General features: G+C 41.2%; 1 protein-coding gene across 1 annotated transcript in view; it reads right to left on the bottom strand.

Annotated features, from left to right (window-relative positions):
* The window catches only part of LOC124552583, a 123158-nt gene that overhangs the window by 49086 nt on the left and 51645 nt on the right, over positions 1-22427 (bottom strand). The window contains exons 6-7 of the mRNA XM_047126905.1: positions 21141-21268; positions 13177-13286 (exon numbers count right to left, since the gene is read on the bottom strand). Of these exons, the coding sequence (XP_046982861.1) occupies positions 13177-13286; positions 21141-21268 (238 nt within the window). The remainder of the gene's footprint in view (positions 1-13176; positions 13287-21140; positions 21269-22427) is intronic.

Here is a 22427-nt window from a genome sequence, read left to right as displayed (position 1 = left end):
TACAGGTCTGGGCAAAATGGTGAATAAATGCAACACTAACTGCCAATTCCATCAATTGACGGGATCTGAAAATCTGATTACACTGACAATCCTGGCATTTGACAGGGTAAAATTTCTATTAATTTTAAATAAAAAAATCATGTACATTAATGGGCTTGGGCAGTCTTTATTGTGCTGTGAGGGAACTGTGATTTCTAAAACAGCTGGTAGATGGTGAAAATGTAGTTTCTAAAGCAACCAGTAAATCATATTTTTTGTATGAAATCAAGATGCTAAGCAGTGGCAGCTGTTCATTCAGTATGTAGTTAAACCAGGGAGATGGCTTTCGTTTTCTTACAGAGAGCAAAATTTTGTGTGAATTCTGCAACATTATGTTGCCAGTGACATTGAGGATGACATCAGCAACACTTCTGATAATGATCCTGTGCAAGAAGAATTGTGTCAAACTTGGAGTGAGTATTTCTCAACTTTGTGAAACAATTTTTCTGACAGTTCTTTATTTTCTGAACCACGACATACTTTTTTAATTGTTATAGGCAAATTGGAAATTCCGTCTTGGACTGTTTCCGCAACATGTCTCAGTTGTTGACATTAAATGCCAGCAGTGGTGGTCACACACTGGGGAAGCAATTCGTAACATCACACCATTGCTGTTCCACCAGACATAACATTATCTTTTGTGGCTGCATGCAGGTCATTGTACGGGTAATTGCTGCTTTGTTTGGACTCACCCATTCCTTCTTTTCAATATGTCAGCTTAAAAACATGATTTCTCATCACCAGTAATGGTACAGGACAGGAACGGTCTGTGTTGTTCAAAACACAGCTGGTGACTAGCAACTACAGATGCAGGTAATGCCACCTGCTAGGTTTTGCGATTTTGGCTTAGAGCATGCGGTACCCAGACACCAGATTTCTGGACCTTTTCCATTGCACATAAATGGCACAAAGTCATGGGATGACTACAGTTCACATTTGCCAGTTCTCAAGTACATCGACGTGAACTGTTGTAGATTAATGCTTTTAAACGATTATCATCAAACCCCGAATGAGTCACTGATATCAAAATAATAATCCTCAAAACGAGAAAACCATTTTCTTGCCACACACTGTCCAGTGGCATTATCCCCATACACGCCATAAATGTATATGGCTGCCTCTGCTGTTATTGCCTCTACTGATATCAAACAGAAGAATATCCAGAAAATGTTCCTATTTCTCAACTGGGCACTCCATTTTCTAGCATCCACAGCTCCACTCACTACCTCCAAATGACGAAATGACAATATGTAAATGCAAATAGCAACAGTGAAACAAATAAAAAAAATAACAGTTGATAAATAAACCCATAGCAAGCAGAGTACCAACACACAAAACTGAAACGCTACAAACCTTTGCACCAGCCTAATAATTTAGAATCTCTCCAGTACACCACTGATTATTTAAAGAATTAAACTCCCAAATACGAAATAGCTTCAAACATCTGATTACATTACTTAATACGCTAAATATCTGACTTTAAACATGGAAGCAAGAAAAAGTCTAAGAAAACCTTTGAAATTGGACTTAAAGTTTGTTGAAAGCCACTAAGTGGATGAATATAGTCTGTGTAATTAGAGTTCCATTTTAAGCAAAAGCTAGTTTTTCAGAAATCTAAATGTTTATGACATGTCTCCTGAACAGTGTGTCATAGACTGATACAATTTTTCAGGTACACTATGTGATCAAAAGTATCTGGACACCTCCAAAAAAATACATTTTCGTATTTGATGCATTGTGCTGTCACCTACTGCCACGTACTCCGTATCAGTGACCTCATTAGTCATTAGACATCATGAAAGAGCAGAATGGAGCACTCCCTGGAACTTACGGGCTTCGAACATGGTCAGGTTATTGGCTGTCACTTGTGTTATACGTCTGTACGCGGGATTTCCACACTCCTAAACATTCCTAGGTCCACTGCTTCCGTTGTGACAGTGCAGTGAAAATGTGAAGGGACATGTACGGCACAAAAGTGTAGAGGCCACCTCATCTGTTGACAGTTGAAGAGGGTTGTAATGTGCAATAGGCAGAGATCTATCCAGATCATCACACAGGAATTCCAAACTGCATCAGGATCCGCTACAAGTACTATAACAGATAGGTGGGAAGTGAGAAAACTTTGATTTCATGGTCGAGCCGCTGCTCATAAGCCACACACCACACCAGAAAATGCTGAACACCACCATGCTTTGTGTAAAGAGTGTGAACAATGGACGACTGAACAGTGGAAAAACGTTGTGTGGAATGATGAATCACGGCACACAATGTGGCGATCCAATGCCAGGGTGTGCGTGTGGCGAAAGCCCGGTGAACGTCATCTGCGAGAGTGTGTAGTGCCAACAGTATAATTCAGAGGGAGTGTTGTTATGGTGGGGTCATGTTTGTCATGGAGGGGGCTTGCACCCATTGTTGTTTTGTGTGGCACTATCACAGCACAGGCCTACATTGATGTTTTAAGCACCTTCTTGCTTCCCACTGTCTAAGAGCAATTCGGGGTTTGTGATCGCATCTTTCAACATGATCATAATGCACAGCCGGGTTACCTCATCACAAAAAAACTATCAGTCCATATAACAATAGACGTCTTGTCGAATGCTTTATTGTGTCACCTTACATATCCTGAGAAATCAGTGGAAGCAGAGTATGCTCCAGAAACCAGACACTGTATTGCATTTGACAAGACATATGTTATTACACAGGCTAATAGTTTCTGGGATAGCACCTTGAAAGAAAGAAGAATTTGTGGCAACATCCTCAATAAAGATGCCGGCCTGGCCATCAAAAGGTTGAAGTGGATGCAGCTGGCACATAATGTAAACATTACCATATATGGCGCTGGAATGAGCATCAATGTCACAAAAGGCAGTGTGGCTGTATAAAAACAGTAGCAGCAGCCACTGGACAATTCCCAATGAGTACTTGGTAAAAAGCTCAAGGATTTTAAACCACATGATGGGGCTGGAAGCTCAAGAGAATCTGATCAGTGTGTAATGCCAGGAAACCATGTACTCATACAAGGTTTTTGGCTATTCCTGATACAAACTTCTAGGAATTTTAGATTGGATGAGTACATAAGACAAGTGTTGCCCAGAAAGTAACACACCACAGTTTTTTTTCTTCTACAATTCTTTATTGAACATAATGAGAATTACACACATGAAGTAATCGTGTTTTATTTACACACCGTATTTTTCCACATAATCTCCATCCCATTCTATGACCATTCTCCAGGGCGGGTATGCCCTGACAGTACCAATCCTTGTCCTGGTAGCGGAGCCAGTGCTTCATTGTGTGAAACACCTCCTCATCGTCCTCAAAATATCTCCCACGAATGGCATCCCTTGGCATCTGTCCTCACAAATGACATCAGCAGCTCACTGCAACACGTCAGGTGTGACAGCTGCAGATGGTCTCTGCCCGGGTTCCCGGGTTCGATTCCCGGCGGGGTCAGGGATTTTCTCTGCCTCGTGATGGCTGGGTGTTGTGTGCTGTCCTTAGGTTAGTTAGGTTTAAGTAGTTCTAAGTTCTAGGGGACTGATGACCATAGATGTTAAGTCCCTTAGTGCTCAGAACCATTTTTTTTTTTTTTGCAGATGGTCTCCCCGACTGCTGCAAATCGTCGAGCTCCGTCAAACCATCTTCAGATGACCGCACTCTCCGTGCCCAGCAACTAACTGTATTTCTGTCAACAGCAGCTGCTCCGTAGCCTTTGCCCAAGTGTTTGTGAATATTCCGCACAGTTTCTTTCTCTGCAGTGAGAAATTCAATGACGGCACATTGCTCGTAACGTACATCACCTACAGATGCCATTTTGAAACTGACCTGCAGCTACGCTATCTGTCAGAAGTGACAAACTTGGCGCGCTCACCCAGGAGACTTCAAATAATACGTATGTATCTTTTTGCATTCGTAGCATTGTTTTCAGCTGAGAAAAAAAGTGGTGCATTACTTTCTGGGCAACCCTCGTATTTTGACTAGGAACCCACATCCAGAAACATACCATTTCTGTTGTATGACTGCTTCAGTTCAGATGTGTAATGCATCCATGTCTGTTGAGGGAAAGAGAGAAGTCTCAGAGTTGCTCATCATAGCACACAGTAGGGTAGACGGAACGACCCATTCTTGGAAGCTGTGCCATTGAATGTCCATCAGGAAATGTCATCTCAGCACGATGGTGCACTACCTAACTTCTCACATGCCGATCAGAAGCATCTCAACAGATGATAACAGTTAAAGAGGGATAGATCAAGAGGGTCCACCCCCGTCGCTGCCACGATCACATGTTTAACTCCTATGGACTGCTACATGTGGAGTTGTACACAAGGTTTAATTTACGAGACCCCTGTAGGTACAGAGGAAGATCTGCTGGCATGAGCTCTGGCTGCTGCACTAGAAATTGAAGAGAAACCAGGTGGGACGGAGAGTGTAGCAGAACACTGTTCGTAGATACAATGTCTGTAATGACATTGGTGGTCGTCACATCGAGTCGCTGTTGTAATGCGTCATACACTTCTGTAGATATAGTATGCTGCGTTGTTCTTTTGTTGAGGAATAATGTAAACAATTAAACTAAGTTTTAATACAAACAACTGTGTTTAAGTGATAAACAGATGTTTCAATGTTTTGTTGTTTCCTTTTAATTTGCTACCTAATAATTGTACTGTGTCACACTTAATTCAGTTCCTCAAGCAGAAGTGGGTGAGTTAAATACAGTACAACCTTAGTTTTACACTCCCAGAATCAAAATTTTCCCATTGTTTAAGACTTCTTTTATTGTTCCAATCAAATTTCCACAACATTAATTTGCACCCGATTTTGCTTCAACATATTTGTAATTTTCTCATGATTTACACATTACGAAAAAATGTCCAAGGAGTAAAAAATGACACTGGCATAATGTTGGCCCTCCAGTAGTGTTTACAAATATTATGTAATTAAAGTTCTTGACACCAGGGCACTCCACTCAGCGGATTTGAACCAGTAAACGTGTAAAAGTTGGAACAATTCATTGCGTATCGCCCGCTGCTACCAAGCTCTCTACTTGGCATGATGGCTGATGGGAGTAACCTAGTTTGTTCAAAGAAAAATATCATGGTCAACCACAGCCTTTTTGAAACTGTCCCTACAGTTCAAACGCAGTTTCATAACTGGTGTGATCATTGTGACACCTTTGTCAAACCACATTTAGCATGTTTCGGTGTTTGGCCACTTGTAGCACTAGTTGACACTGTTATTCTCTTTGTGTTGCTCAAATATTTTTAGTGTAAAAACAGCATCAGTTACTTTTTTTTTTTTCCTCCATGCTGAGCAAAATATGTTTCGAGAATTTATTCTCATTGTCAAATGCAGTATTTACATATATATTTTTTTGTGATTTTACACAAACAAACAAACAATGTCACTGATAGTTTTGTGTTTGTGTGGTTTTGTACACAACTGAGGAGGCACAGTACCTGACAATCACAAAAAGATAACTACAGTGCAAGAGATGCAGAATAACACACACTGAAACACCACACAAAATACTTACTTACATATTTGCACTAGACAACGAGAAAAAATTCTTGAAAAGCATCATGCTAACAAGGGAACATCCCCATCACACCCCACTCAGATTTAGTTATAATTTGGCACAGTGGATAGAGCTTGAAAAACTGAACACAGATCAATCGAGAAAACAGGAAGAAGTTGTGTGGAACTATGAAATAATAAGCAAAATACGCAAACTGAGTAGTTCATGGGCAACATAGGCAACATAAAGAGTGATGTAAGCACAGGGGCGCCGTGGTCCTGTGGTTAGCGTGAGGAGCTGGGAGCGAGAGGTTCTTGGTTCAAGTCTTCCCTCCAGCAAGAAGTTTACCTACTTTATTTTTGCAAAGTTATGATCTGTCCGTTCGTTCATTGACGTCTCTGTTCACTGTAATAAGTTTAGTGTCTGTGTTTTGCGACCGCACCGCAAAACCGTCCGATTAGTAGACAAAAGGACGTGCCTCTCCAATGGGAACCGAAAACATTTGATCCAGGAAAACACGTCTGATATATTCTATACGACACTGGTCATGGCATGTGCGTCACATGACAGGAATATGTTGTCAACCCACCTAACTTGCACACTTGGCTAATAGGTAAAAAGATTCTTCTACCTTGCCCGATTTAGGTTTTCTTGTGGATGTGATAATCACTCCCGAAAAAGTGATGAAAACATAAGAGTGTGTCACATAAACTGCAACAAATGAATGCAACAGTTTCACAGTCGCACAGTTTTCTCTGTGCTCTGTCAAAACATATGTTTTTAACGTTTTCAAATTTTTCCGTGTGTAGACCGTCAAATCCTGCATATGTCCAAGCAAATCTGAACATGTCCTGGAATTTTGGAGAGTGAAGTTGATTATGTGTGAGTGCCTGAACTCTGATAATTGTCTGAAAATAAAAATTTTAAATTTTCACTCTCAAGACTTGAACCAAGGACCTCTCGTTCTGCAGCTGCTCACGCTAACCACGGGACCACAGCACTCTTGAGCTCACATTATCCTTGATGTGGCCTATGTTGCCCACGGACTACTCAGTTTGTATATTTTGCTTATTTTTTCATAGTTCCACGCAAGTTCTTCCTGTTTTCTCGATTGATCTGTGTTCAGTTTTTCAAGGCCTATCCACTGTGCCAACTTATAACTAAATCTGAATGGGGTGCAATGGGGAGTTTCCCTTGTAAGCATGAAAGAATAAGTAACTAATTCAGTATTTTATTATTTAAATAATAATTTTAGAAACATCGATTATGACGTATGAAACTGTGTCAAACATTACACCCAAGACTGTTATTAGTTCCAGTTACATCAGTGACTTTTATTTGATAATAAACCTTTATTAGATAATAAAGAAGTCCCGGACAAGTCTTGATGCCTGTTATGCACATATATCATATATAAAGCGCAAAACTGCAAGGAGGTATTCTATACATAACTTTTACAGATTAAAACCTTATTTCCCACATTTTACATTTTCTCGCATTTTACACCATTTTTGTGAAGTGACTTGAAAAGTGTAAAAGTTGGGTTTCACTGTATCTCAATTGAAACTGTGGTAGAATGGAAATGGTAGTTTCCAGACATGGGTTGCTACACAAAATATTATGTACTCACTCCCTCTACAAGTCCTAGAAGTTTGTAATGGAAATTTCCAAACACACTGTATAACTGTAATCTTTGTTGAAAGTAGCTAAGTGCTCTGATTCTCAAATACTGGACAAATAAAGTACTTGCATGCCATTAGTTATGCTACCTCGAGGCAAACATGCAGTCTGTGACTGCAATATTTGACTTACAGTGTTAAACTATTATTGCAAAATTATACCTCTTAATGAATATATGACGACAGCATTTTAAATTTTTAAATTTGGTCAACGACTGGAAGAATGATTGAAAATCGATTTTTGTTGCCCCTGGATGCCATTAGATAGGCACCTGCAACTGGTATAGCATTTTAGAAACACAGATACTGATCAGAAGTTTGTTTAGTACTTTTTCATGGATATGGGTTTGGAGGGTAACACAAGAAGTATAGCAAGAATTCGCATTTTTAAAATCAAAACATTCATCAGGAATGGATAACATACCAAATTTTGTTGTAAAAAAATGTGTAGATTTAATTTCAGAACCAATGATGTAACTTGTAAACCTGTCCTCCTCAACTGGCAGCTTTCCAACATGTTTAAAAATTGCTAAAGTTAAACCACTACACAAAAAAATAGACCAGTTTCTCTACTGTCTGTTTTCTACAATTCTAGAGGAACTCTTATGAAAGACTGTCAAATTTCATAATTAAATGTAACATACCAACAGCACCTCAACACAGTTTTAGGAGAAATCACTCTACTGAAGCAACACTCTTTTCTTTTCTTTTCTTTTCTTTTCTTTTCTTTTCTTCATGAAACTCTACAGGCCCTAGGTAAGAAGGAACATACCTCAGGTATATTCCTAGACTTGCGTTTGATACCATCAATCAATAAATTACTAGGTAAGATTCAGAAAAGGGGTATTAGGGGAGAAGTGCATAACTGGAATAAATCATACCTCCATGAAAGAAAACAACTCTGAGATAACACATGAAATAAATGGGGCAGTCAAAACTCATCAGTGAGATTTATTATTGGTCAAATGGAGTTCCCCAAGGTTCCATATTGGGTCCAATTCTGTTCTTGCTAGATGTAAATGATTTACATATAAACAGTAAAAGCAGTAAGCTATATCAATTTGCAATGACACCAGCATCTTAATTACAGGACGTAGCAAAGGAAACTTTGAAAATGACATTAAGACCGTTAAAGAGAAAATAGTGCAGTATTTTGATGCAAACAGTTTTGTTTATAAATCTGGAAAATAAAATGTTGCAATGGATATTTTCACCACCCAGAATAGGACACGAGCTAATCCTCCTGTAGAAATAAGCGGACAGAAAACTGAAAAAAACATGGATTACAAACTTTCTCAGTATATGGATTCAACGAAACATGAAATGGGAAACGCATGGACTATGTGAACAAAAACTGAGCAAAACATATTCTCATTACAAAACAACAAGAAACTGTACATCACATGATACGCCCAGGACCATATATTTTCCTTATGTTCATTCAATATTGAAATACAGTGTAATGCTTTGGGGAAATTGTGGAGCTAGTCTGAAATCATTTAGATTGCAGAAAAAGATTATTAGTTTAATGGAAGGGTTAGAGCAAAGATCATCATGCAAGCCACTATTTGGGAAAAATACTACCACTTTCACATATTTATATACTTGAAAATGTCATTATTATAAAAGAAAAACTAAACAGCAGTAGTCCAAGCATCGCCCGTATTGAATCTGTACGTAGCTACCACACAAGACAAATAAATGATGTGCATGTACAACAGACAAACACATTGCTTTTACAGAAAGGCATACTCGACCCTGGCTTCAAATTGTACAATGCACTACCCAAATCCACAAAAATAATAATGGACTTAAAGAAGTGCAAATCAACTGTGAAGGATTACTTGACCGAGCACTGCTTTTATACATATAGGAAACTGCCTCACCAATTAAGACTTTTTTTATCAAATGTGTGGAATAAGAAATTATTGTATAATTTTATCTTTTGTTAACATGATGTCCAAAAAAAAAAGAAAAATCAAGGAATATGATTTGTAATTAATGAATAGTCCAATATCTTTTGTACACTGAACAGTCCTAGATTTACAGGACCAATAAATAAATAAATACATGTGACTGGAAGGTGGAACCAACATTAGCAGCTTAATTACACACTTGGTACCTTCTGGTCTGGCAGTTTATTTTGTGATGCAGTGTCCCGGCTTGGAGGTGTGCAACATGGGAGTACCCTGACAAAGCAGGTGATATCACGGAAAAGAAAACACAAACTTATATTCTACATGTGTACCAGTACAACTTCAAAGAACTGTTATTCATGTCATACAGGTTGCAAGTAATGTCATAGATCATGCATTTATTGTTACCATTTTGAAAAGGAAAGACCTATTTAATCTGATTTCTAAAGATGTACTTTCTCCTAGTTGGTAGAAAGTTTAAGATAATAAGGGCTTTCAGTTTTCAGCACAGGGGAAGCTGGTAACATGAAGTGTACATCAGAGAAGAATTACGTGGTCATTCTGAAAATTGGATCAATAAGCAGTAGTTCCAAATTAAAAAGTAACAGTGATAATCTCAACACGTGCACTATCAAACAGCAGAAAACTTCAACTTATATCTAAATTCTCTATTTCTTATCAAGTTAATTACCAAGTACTTAGTTATAAATTTTAATACACCTACAATTTTTAATTACTGGCTGTTTGAGAACAAAATTTTATACAGACTGTAGAGGCCATTACTATTCTGATGTAATGTCGACATCTGTTAGTCCTATCTCTCACTGCACACTACACCAGACCACATCCTATGCTCTGCTGTGGCCTCCAAAGAGTGTCGAGTTGATGCTTCTGCACAGGCCCGGGGAGGTGTTGTGAACTGATATGTCCAATGTATTACTGTGTAGTTGCAGCTATTGACTCACCCGTAATGCTATTCTACTGTGAAATGAATACAGATTTTGTGAGTCTGGACTGATGCCAGCTGTTTGCAACATGTGAAAATTGGTGCCAAACCAAGACCTGAAACCGGATTTCCCGCTAATTGTGAGCAGTCACCTTAATCACTTAGCTTATCCAACCAGACCTCCGGCCCTGATCAAAATTTCCATTTGTCATGGAGTCCACAAACCTTATACTCACACTTTTCACGTTTACCGTGCCGGGGGGGAGAGAAATATTTTATTGTCATTTTAGCCTCAATGCACGGATACATTATTGATTGTTACAATGTCTGTATCTTCACATTACAGTATGCTTCAGACATACACGCATATTGAATTTTGGATTGGGCCTCGAGGTGGACTCAGATAGCCAAAACGGTATGAGCGACCATTTGCGATAAGCAGGAAATCCACACTTGAGCCCTAAACCAGCACTAATTTTAAAATCTTGCAAACAGCTGACGGGAAACCACATTTGAAAATGTGAGTCCATTTCATAATATTTTTCACAGCTGTAATCATCAGAACGTTGTCTATTCTTCCATACCAAGTTTCTGCCTTATGGTATTACCGTCAATAAGGAACACTACCTGGAAGTTATGTGCCATCCGTGTGAAGCAATCCGAAGAAAATGACCAGAACTGTGGCAAAACCACTCACGGAAATTGCATCACAATTATGCTCCTGCTCACACCTCAATACTTGTACGTGATTTTTTAGCAAAAAACAAAATCGTTATGTTTCCTCAGCCACCATATTCGCTGGACATGGTTTCCTGCCACCTCTTTCTATTCTCGAGGCTGAAGAGATCCACGAAAGGACGTCAGTTTGCCACCATCGATGAGATAAAATAAGAATCACTACAGGAGCTGAACACCACAACAAAAATTGAGTTCCACAAGTGCTACCAAGATTGGAAATAGCACTGGAAAAAGTGTTTTATATCTGAGGGGGATTACTTTGCAAGAGACAAACTTTATGTCAACGTTGAAAACAAAGATTCTTTAAGAGAAATGAAAATTCTCATTACATTTTGATCACACCACATATAATATAAAAAACATTTTTTTTTTTAAATTTTTCTATTAGTCTGTCTGTCTCTCCATCTGTCTGTCTCTCCATCTGTCTGTCTCTCCATCTGTCTGTCTCTCCATCTGTCTGTCTCTCCATCTGTCTGTCTCTCCATCTGTCTGTCTCTCCATCTGTCTGTCTCTCCATCTGTCTGTCTCTCCATCTGTCTGTCTCTCCATCTGTCTGTCTCTCCATCTGTCTGTCTCTCCATCTGTCTGTCTCTCCATCTGTCTGTCTCTCCATCTGTCTGTCTCTCCATCTGTCTGTCTCTCCATCTGTCTGTCTCTCCATCTGTCTGTCTCTCCATCTGTCTGTCTCTCCATCTGTCTGTCTCTCCATCTGTCTGTCTCTCCATCTGTCTGTCTCTCCATCTGTCTGTCTCTCCATCTGTCTGTCTCTCCATCTGTCTGTCTCTCCATCTGTCTGTCTCTCCATCTGTCTGTCTCTCCATCTGTCTGTCTCTCCATCTGTCTGTCTCTCCATCTGTCTGTCTCTCCATCTGTCTGTCTCTCCATCTGTTAAGACCCTTTTTCTCTCTAACAGTTTGACGTATCAAGTTCAAATTTATGTCACATTAAGACCGATGTCCCCTTGGCAGTGCAAAAATTTTAATCGTCTAAGTCAGTTCAATCAAAAAATATGGCCATTTATGTCACACGTTTCATACTCAAAACTCTTTCATTAAAACCTATAGGGTACTTCCTGTTGACCTAGAATCATGAAATTTGGCAAGAAGCAAGGTTCCACAGAGTAAGTGAATGGAAATATCAAAGTTTGTTACTTTGTAATTATATGACATGAAAACAAAAAAATGTGTGTGTCATTTGTTAGCTGACTTCAAACCTGAAATCTGAAATTAAAACATTCTTGAAAGGCTAGGAATCCCTGAAACTGATATCTTGCCAGTATTAATGTCAGAAATAGGTAAAAATCATCAAATTGTCAATTCCCGGAATGGGTGCACACACTATACAAGTTTGTACAGAACCATCAGTGAGAGACTCCTACTCACATGGCCAGTTTTGATTTATTTTATTTTATTCCCCGTAATGTTAAATGATTGATTATAAAATTTAAAAATATTTACATACATGAAATTAACAAATCCAACTTAGTTGTGAGTACTAACGTTGTAAGTCAAAATGCTATATTGTAGCACATTGGTACAACTTTCCACGAGCAACCATTGTGAATATATGTTTTAGTCATTATGCAGAGATGAAGAGGCTTGCACAGGATAGACTAGCATGGTGAGCTGCCACAAACCAGTCTTTGGGCTGATGGTCACAATGACAACATTTATTGAAAAATATGAAATGTAAATAAAATACAAACAGTTGCTATGTGTGTGATTTGGATCATTGACTCTACAATTGCACGACATTCATGCCACGACTCAGCTACTACTGAGCAGACTGATGATGAGCTCTAAATTTGTAGTACTTATCGGTGCTCTGACATCATCTAATGCACAAAAGTGATTTTTTGTGTCATTCTGAGAACTTCACTCTACTGCTTTAGGAAATTTATGTCTGCGCACTGACCTTCAAATCCTAAAGTATGAAGAAAATCAAAGAGCAGTTGGTAAGGTCCCATTTAAACAGAGATGCACTAGGTCTAGATTTATGTTACTAAATGGCAGACTGGTCTACTGGTTTATCACATCATTTCCTGGAAAAACTATTGCATTCAAAGACACAAGAGTATGCCTCATGCACAACTAATGCAACAGTTTTCTTTCAGTTATTCATACTATTTCTGTTACATTAATTGGGGGCGGAGGAGGGCATGGGGCAGAGAGAGTGCAACAGAGAGGAAAAATAGAAGGAGGAAGTGGAAGTGAAAGAGGTGGTAGGAGGAAGAAGAGGAGGAACAAGACGAGGAGGAGGAGGAGGAGGAGGAAACAGAAAGAAAGAAAACCAACGAGACACTACAAGAATGTTGACATTAGTGTTAAGTCCAACATAGCTGACCTGACTCCTTTCCTCTTGGCCAGGCACTTGTTCTTCATCTGGTTGGCCAAAGATTTGGCAAGACGATTCTCTGGCTGCAGTGCCACTACCCGGTTGAAGTCCTCATAGGCCTGACGGCAACAGACAGTACATTAGCTTGTTCAATAAGAACTGTGATTACATATGTCAATGATGAAGAGAGGTCAGCACAGTCGAGATTACTGACCTGAAAAGGACATGCAAGCGTGAAATGTACAATTTAAATTTCATGATTTAGAGATTTTTTCTTTCTTTTAGAAAACTAAGATTTTATTAGCTGCTACAAAATTTACCAAGTTGCTTCACTGGGCGAAAAGCAAACGAAGGATACTATGGAAACAGGTGAAAGAAGTCATATAAGATGAAATTCCCAACATTTAACAACACAGCCCAATTCTGTGTAGCTCATGTGATGGATTAGCTACATAACAGTATTACTAACTCACAGTGTAATGGAAGGAACATCATTCATCGAAAACCCATTTTTTTGACTAGCTCGAGTTGTCCAGTTGTTCAATATCTCTAGCATCACCATCAGGAGCATGCAAAACATAGCAATTTCAACTTTATGTAGCAACTGTGTACAAACATAATAACATCAAAAAATATTCATAATCCACCTAAACCTTTTGCACTGTGTAACAAATTTATAAGAGACACTGTTTTCACTTTAAAAGTTTCGGAATACTCTAAACTTTTTTGCATTATGTAAAGAAATAAATATTAGATATTTCTGTTTTCATTTATAAATTAATTCAGCTCACAAATAATGTGTATATCAAAGAGAGTTGAAAGTTGGGCCCAATCTGTGCACCACTTAAATGGCGATGGTTAAAAAGGCAGAGGCCAATATGCAGCCTATTTAAAATGATGTCCTCCCGGCGGGAGAGCCAAGAGGTGGTCGTCCAAGCCATTGGGAGAAGCTTAATAAGCCAGAGTTTATTCCCACGAAGGGAGGACCAGTGACAATGCCAAAGTGACAGCACCTGCTGACAGACTGGAAGACAGAGATCATCGGAGGGAATGGAGAACTAGTGGGCTGAGGTGAGAGGACTGCAGCAATGGCAGCAGCGTCAGCAGCCTCATTTCCTGTCAAATCGACATGACCAGGAACCCACATAAACATCACAGAGGCTCCATCAAGAGTGAGTGACAGCTCTCCTGGACCCCTGCACTAAGAGATGGACAGTGAGCAGCACACAGAGGCTCTGAAGGGCACAGGGAGTTGGAGCAGATGACAATTGAAAAACCTGTGTCGCTGGACGTACTCCGTGACCTGATACAGGGCAAAGAGCTCTGCCGAATATATTCAGCAGTGTGACAGAAGGTGATACCGAAAAACGTCGGCACCAGTGGCTAAGGCACACCTGACACCACGGTGAGTCCGAGAGCCATCAGTGTACACAAAGGTACTAACGCGAAGTTCAGTGCGAAGGTCGTGAAACTGCAGGTGATAGAGCGAGCCTGGAAGTAAATGAAGGTCAAGGTGAACACAGGCCACTGCACAAAGCCAAGGTGGTGAAGGGTTTACATCCCTCGGGAAATTTGCAGGTAGCGTGAAGTTAAGCTGTCTGAGCATCAGCTGAAAGGGAACTATGGGAAATAATAGTAAAGAGGGACACACCCCCTAATGGACATCAATGGATGTCATCAAAGGAGGAGGTATAGGAAAGGTGGCCACGCACTGCAGACAAACAGCACGCATATCTGCTGAGGAAAAAGTCACGGTGGCAGGACTGCAGTAGTTTGGCAGCTTCTGCATACAGATTCTAAACTGTGCTAATGTAAAGGATGCCAGTGGCCAAACGAATGCCACGATGGTGGATAGTATTGAGACGGTGTAAGACAGACGTACGTGCAGATGCACAAACAAAGCACCCATAGTCTAGTTTTGAACAGACAAGGTCAGTTGGTTGTTTTGGGGAAGGAACCAGACAGCGAGGTCATCAGTCTCATTGGATTAGCGAAGGACAGGAAAGGAAGTCGACCGTGCCCTTTGAAAGGAACCATCCCGGCATTTGCCTGGAGCGATTTAGGGAAATCATGGAAAACCTAAATCAGGATGGCCGGACACAGGATTGAACTGTCGTCCTCCCGAATGCGAGTCCAGTGCCTAACCACTGCGCCACCTCGCTCGGTAACAGGCAAGGGACCGGTACAAATGGGAGAGGGTGGTTCCATCTGCAGCCCAGGAAGTATCATTGAGGACACGTAGGACACACAGATTGCATACAGCGGGCTGCCAAGTAAGACTTGTGGGAGGACCAAGAGTGTTCCGATCTAGCATGAGCCCCACGAATTTTGTAGTTTCAACGAATGGAAGAGCAACAGGCCCAAGATGAAGAGATAGTGGCAGAAACCAACTGTGCTGCCAGACTGTTTTCTCAGTGGAGAAACAAAAGCCATTGTCTATGATCGAGACATTGTTGAACACGCCGATCGACGAGACAGGTCCATGGTTAACTGCAATAGATGGCAAAATTGTCAACAGAAAAGCAGCCAAAGATGCCTGGTGGGAGATAGGCCATTATAGGGTTAATGGCGATAGCAAAGAGGACAATGCTCAGCATGGAACCCTGAGGCACACAGTTTTCCGGGGTAAATGTGTCCGACAAGGCAGAACCCACACATACCTCTAAAATTTGGTGTTTTAAAGATTCCTCCATGAAAGAGGGCAGGTGATCACGGAAGCCTCACAGGTAGAGGGCACGGAGGATATCAGTCCTCCGGCAGGTGTCATATGCTTTCCCCAAATCGGGAAAAAAAAAAAAAAAAAAAAAAAAAAAAAAAAAAAAAAAAAAAAAAAAAAAAAAAAAAACAGCCACAGTCTGCAATTTCCACAAAAAACCATTCATCACATCGGTGGACAAAGTGACGAGATGATCAACTGCAGAATGGCACACTCAAAATCCACATTGTGCAGTGTTTAGCAAATTGTGAGATTTGAGCCACCATACCAGCCGGGCATGAATCGTATGTTCCTTAACCTTGCAACCATAGCTGGTGAGAGAAATGTGGTGGCAGATAGATGGAAGGTGTTTGTCTTATCAGGCTTAGGTATGGGTATGACAGTGGCTTCACACCAGCATCTGAGAAACGTGCCCTCGCCCAGATGTGGGTGTACGTCTTAAGCAAAAAGTGCTTGCCCGCAGTAGAAAGGTATTGCAACATCCGTATGTGAACAGCATTTGGCCCTGGGGCCGAGGATCGGGATGAAGTGAGAGCACAATCTAGCTCCCTCACGGTAAAGGTGGAATTGTAGCACTCACGATTCTGAGAAGAGAAAGGGATTGCCCAAGCCACCTCCACTCGTTGGCAGTGGAGGAAGGCAGGGTGATAGTGGGAGGAGCTCGGAATCTCTGCAAAATGGCAGCCCAAGGTGTTGGAGACAGCAATAGGGTCTATGATGAAATCGTCTGCTACTGTCAGGCTGGAAACTGGGGAACGGTTGGTTGGTTCCAGGGAGCCGTCTGAGGTTGGCCCAAATGACAGAAGAGGTAGTGGAACCATTAAAAGAATTAGTGAAAGTAATCCAGCTAGTTCTTTTGCTACCCCGAACAACGTGATGACACCGTGTATGCATCTGTTTATAGTGAATGCAGTTTGCCATCACACAATGGCGGTTAAAAACATGGAGAGCACACCTCTGCATGCGAATTGTTTCACGGCATGCCTCAGTCCACCATGGGACCGGGACATGGCGTGGTAAAGAGGAATGGAACATTTGTAAGATATTCCAAATGGTCATCACAACTGAGGAAATCTTGTTCATCAAATGTTGCCAGTGAGGAGTAAAGTCTCCAGTCAGACTTAGTAAGCTAACATTTGGGTGTGCACACAGGTGGAGTAGGAGTCAGCAAACAGATAGCACACAGGATACGGTCACTCACGTAGGTGTCAGAACGGACCACTCAAGATGATGGCCAAGCTGGTTAGTGCAGAAGGATAGGTCCAAATGGGAATAGGTGTCCGAGGAGACTGAAAGGAACGCGGGTGCTCCTGTGTTAAAGCAAAAGAGGTTATGTTGATTAAGGTAGGCCAAGAGGGCACCTTTCTGACAGGTTCTGGGAGAATCCCAAAGGGGACAGTGCGCATTAAAGTCACTGAGCAGCATAAATGGGTGAGGTAGCTGCCCAATAGGCTGGAGCAAGTCTGTCCTTGTGACATCAGATGACTGAGGGATGTAAATGGTACAAAGGGGAAAGCTAAAGTGAAGCAGGAAAAGGTGAACTGTAACAGCTTGCAGACAGGTAGTCAGGGAGACGGGTTGCCTATGATCGTCATATGGATGAGCAGCTTGGCTCACCCATGAGATGGAATGCCCTCCTTGTGGGAAGGTCAAAACTGACCAGGAAGAAACGAGAAAGCTCGAAGCGGTCATGGGAACACAATTTTTTTTTCCTGAAGGCAGAGTACAAGGGGACACTGCGATTCTAAAAGCAGCCATAAATTGTCTCTGTTGGATCAAGGGGCATGAACGTTCCATTGGAGGACAGTCATGATGAGGAACAAATGAAGGGTTGTCACCACAGCACCTGCTGAGTGCCAGCCTATGAAGACTCACTGCTAAAGGGCACAGATTCAGGAGGATCCTGCTCTGTGAGGTCCACAGAACTGTCGATTTTCTTCTGCTGTTGGCCTGTGGAGAAAAACTGTTGGTGGTGCGCACTGGCGAGACGGAGGCTGGCCGGGCAAGGGTATCACGTGGCGATACCGTTCAAAGAGGATCTTCGAGTCTGGGAATGTGTAGACTATTTGCCTTTGTTGGACCTCTTCAAGCCTTTCCGGTTAGCAGAGGAAGACTCAGGTGTTGGTTGGCTGGAAGAACGTAGGAAGTCTTCATTAGAGCATTCCTTCTGTCCTTTCCGGCCAGCTAGATGTGTAGCTGGTGACTTTGCCCCTTGAAGCAAGAGTTTGATGGCTTGTTGCACAGTTTGAAAGAGGATGGCACTGCTACCTTGACACTGGGTGATTTCACAACCTCAGGGCTGAATTTGTGGTGCCACATGTCTACATGGTTACGTCCTTTGTGGAACGAGATGTAGCAAGAGCAGCACTGTAAGTGCCAGACGGTAGAACGCAGGGTTTGCAACTAGCCAATAACTTGCGAGTGACTGGGTATGGTATTTGCCCTTTACCCGGATCTCCCGGACAGCCACTCATCCAGATGCACGGTACAATCTCTAGAGGAGGTGGCACGGTCACCATTGGGGTTGATACGGCAGGGAGAAGAAGGTGTACAATCGCCCTCGTGGGAACCCCTGCCACAGGTTACACATTTGGCCAGGTGTCAATAAGACAGTTGAGTGTGGTTGAAACGATGACACCGGTAGCTGTGCATCGGGTTCAGAAAGTATGGTCTGACTGTGGTAGCTTCATAGCCTGCTCTGATCTTGGATGGAAGCACCATTCTATCATAGGTGTGAAAGAGTGCAAGTGGGCACTACAGAGGCTTCTACCTTTTTCATCACCCGACGGACAGCAATGACACCTTGATCAGAGAGGTATGTTTGGATTTCGGCCTGTCAGACTGTCAAGCATCCTAGGGCATATAACAACACAGGAAGAATTCAGAATTCTATGGGCCTCGACAGAAACAGAATAGCTGGGGAGAAGTGAAGCAGCAAGTAGTTGTGCTTGAGAATCAGAAATAATCTCCAAAAGCAAAGTGCCATTTTGTAAACAACAGCAGGATTTGACAGGGTCGACAACTGCATCAACACCTTTCTTGAAAATAAATGGACTTAACGTTGCAAAGGACTGACTGTCTTCAGTATGTGAAACAACGAGGAACCACGGTGCACCTGGGAGGGTCTCTGAATTGAGAGCTTCATTCCGTTTACACTTGGTGGACGAACTGCAAAGATGATGACTGACTCATTGCAAGGAAATCCCCCACGACTGCCAGCATCGCCGATGGCGTGCTCCTTCCAACTGGGAGGCCCTCCACAAGGGGGCGCACCCGCCTTAGGTGACTGTTCACGCCTCAAGTCACACCTCCCGAACACCTGACAGAGGGACCCCGCCTTAGGTGACTGTTCACACCTCAAGTCACACCTCCCGAACACCTGACAGAGGGACCAATCAGTAATTTGAGAAGATAGTAGCTCAGGCAGTCATCCCTCTCTGGGCCTGGCCCATACCAGTGGGTATGTGCGAACCCAACCTGTCGGCCCGGGGCTGGGAATTACACCTGTTAAGTGTACCAGGTGTACCGGTATGAAATTAGCGTTAAGATACAAATGTGTCGATAGGGAACATTTGTTGTGAACAAGCCCTAATTTTTTTTTTGTTTGGTTCGTATGACATCTGTCAAAGATATTTAGTATACATCAAGTCATGGAACAAAAAACATCATAGTTTTCATCGATTTAATGTCAAATTTTGTACCAGAACGTGATGATTTGAGGAAAGCATTAATTTTTTGTTTTCATTTGAAAAAAAGTGTTGTAGAGTCGCATCGAATGCTTGTCGAAGCATATGGTGATCAGGCTCTATCAGAAGCAACATGCAAAAGATGGTTTCAATGGTTCAGAAATAATGATTTGATGTAAGAAATGAAGAACGTTGAAGACCAACAAAAAAGTTCAAAGACGCCGAACTGCAAGCAATATTGGATGAAGATGATACTTTTGAGTCAGAAGCAAGTGGCAGCAATGCTAAATGCTGCACAACAAAATTTCTGACCGTTTGAAAGCTATGGGAAAGATCCAGAAGTGTGGAAAATGGGTGCCACATGAATTGAATGAAACAGATGGAAAATCGAAAACCAATTTGTCAAATTTTGCTTCAAAGGCATGAAAGAAAATCAATTTTGCATCGAATTGTTACTGGCAATGAAAAATGGATTTATTTTAAGAATCCTAAACGGGAAAAATCATGGGTTAATCCGGGACAACCATCAACATCGACTGCAAAACCAGATCGATTCGGCAGGAAGACAATGCTCTGTTTTGTGGGATCAGAAAGGTGTGTATCATGAGCTTCTAAAACCCAGTGAAACTGTGAATACTAATGGCTACAGAAAACAAATGATCAATTTGAACTATGCATTGATTGAAAAAAGACCAGAATGGGCCAGAAGACATGAAAAAGTGATTTTTTTACATGACAATGCACCTGCACACAAAGCAAAACTGGTTCAGGATACAATCTAAACACTTGGCTGGGAGCTGCTACCCCACCCGCTGTATTCAGCAGACTTGGCCCCTTCCGACTACCATTTATTTTCATCAATGGGACACGCACTGGCTGAGGAACACTTTGATTCCTATGAAGAAGTCTAAAATTGCGTGTCTGATTGGTTTGCTTCAAAAGACGAACATTTCTACTGGCGTGGTGTCCACAAATTGCCAGAAAGGTGGGCAAAATGTATAGAAAGCAATGGTCAGTACTTTGAATAAAATGTTTTTACTTTTCAATTCAAAATTAGTGTTTCATTTTTACAAAAAAAAACGCTCGTTTCATACCGGTACACCTGGTATGGTGTGTGGGCCACCCTTCAGGAGCACACAGGGAAGAAGAAAAAATAGAGCCTCAAACAACGAAGTGGAGGAATGGTAGGGGAAGGTGAATGTAGAGAGAAAAATGAAACGAAAAACAGTGGCGAGACTGTTCGTATGTCAGCTGCAGACAGTGTTGTACATTCCTAAAAACATGTTCCCCAAGGGAGGGGAGAAAGAATAGCAAGAGGCTAGACATGCAGCACGGAAGGGAAATAATTATGCAAAGGCTGGGGCACCGTGGTAACCCAGCATGAACACACTCTCTCTCTCTCTCTCTCTCTCTCTCTCTCTCTCTCTCTCTGTGTGTGTGTGTGTGTGTGTGTGTGTGTGTGTGTGTGTGTACAAGCGCGCTCTTCCTCCATCCATCTATACCCAGTAATTATGGATACAAGTAAATGAAATTGCACAAGATGCACTGGAAGTATGAGACTCAGTACATACCTTCTGGTAACTGTTCCTGTTTTGATGAGAAATTCCTCTTCTCATGAGAGCTTTCACATTGTCAGGTTCCACTTTAAGAACTTCATTGCAGTCTTTCAATGCCGCATCGTAGCGATGCAGTTTAATCACTGACAAAAACAAATAATTCATGAAACACTTTTATTTTGAGTAAATAAATAGTAGTACAGACCAACAGAATGCGTGCTGTGCTCAATAAGAATCATTCATCGTAAAACTGAGGCATGTTATTCATTCACTTATTCTTTCATTTAATGTCCACATGTTTTGTGCGAACTGTGGCCAAGTAAAAGACAGCTCAAAGAAAACAGCTATGCTAGTAGCACAGAATAATGTAAATGATGTTTCTAAAGCACTGCACAATATGAAGCTTCAGGTTGCAACAAAATAAAGGACCCTTCATACAGCTGGTACTACAGGGCATAAATGACAGCTGTTCACAATGTATCACAGTAGTGTACAGGTAGTCAAGACGTGCAGTTTGTCAGGACACATGTGACCTATCGAGCTGGGAAACATCATCAAATTGGCCTATAAAAGCTACCTAGGCTCCAGTACACTCTACTCTCACTCTCTTATGCCACTAACTTAGTTGGTCAGACTTCTGAAATATTTTATTTCACTGAATTAGCATTTTAAAGTTTCCCACAATATGAAAGAGTAAACACCTTCATAAAAATTATGCAAAAACTATGTTTGCACTTTTATCTAAGCATAGTAATCTCATAATAAAGCAACCAGAGAAACTAAAGAATTTCTGTGTTGATTTTATAGTGTTAAAATTCACAAAACTTTGAGGTAAAAACTAAAGAAATGTCAATTTTACATCTACAAATGCAAGAACAAATGTGTGTTTAATATCTGAGGACAATTTTAGCACGAGAAAGAAATGGCCTCCAAATGCCAAAGAACGACTAAGCTGGTGATGTAAGAGCACAAGACGATATTCAAAATCTCACTTGACGTGCACTCTATAGTTTTAGTTGCTTTCACAGGCCCACTTGAGGTTGCTTCCTGTCTCAAACGGTCTCGAGTTTCCCCTATACCACTTTCGTACTTTGTAAACAGTTACTGTTTGCACCCTACTTAGTAAATATCATTATTCAACAAAGTAGGTAAGAATGATCCCTTTTCATGATCACAATTTCTCACATTATAGTTTACCGTATTTACTCGAATATAAGCCGCACTTTTTTCCAGTTTTTGTAATCCAAAAAACCGCCTGCGGCTTAGAATCGAGTGCGAAGGAAGCAGAAGTTCAGAAAAATG

This window comes from Schistocerca americana, chromosome 10 (assembly GCF_021461395.2).
Source record: "Schistocerca americana isolate TAMUIC-IGC-003095 chromosome 10, iqSchAmer2.1, whole genome shotgun sequence".
Lineage (NCBI taxonomy): Eukaryota > Metazoa > Arthropoda > Insecta > Orthoptera > Acrididae > Schistocerca > Schistocerca americana.
This window is presented reverse-complemented; position numbering and strand designations above follow the sequence as displayed.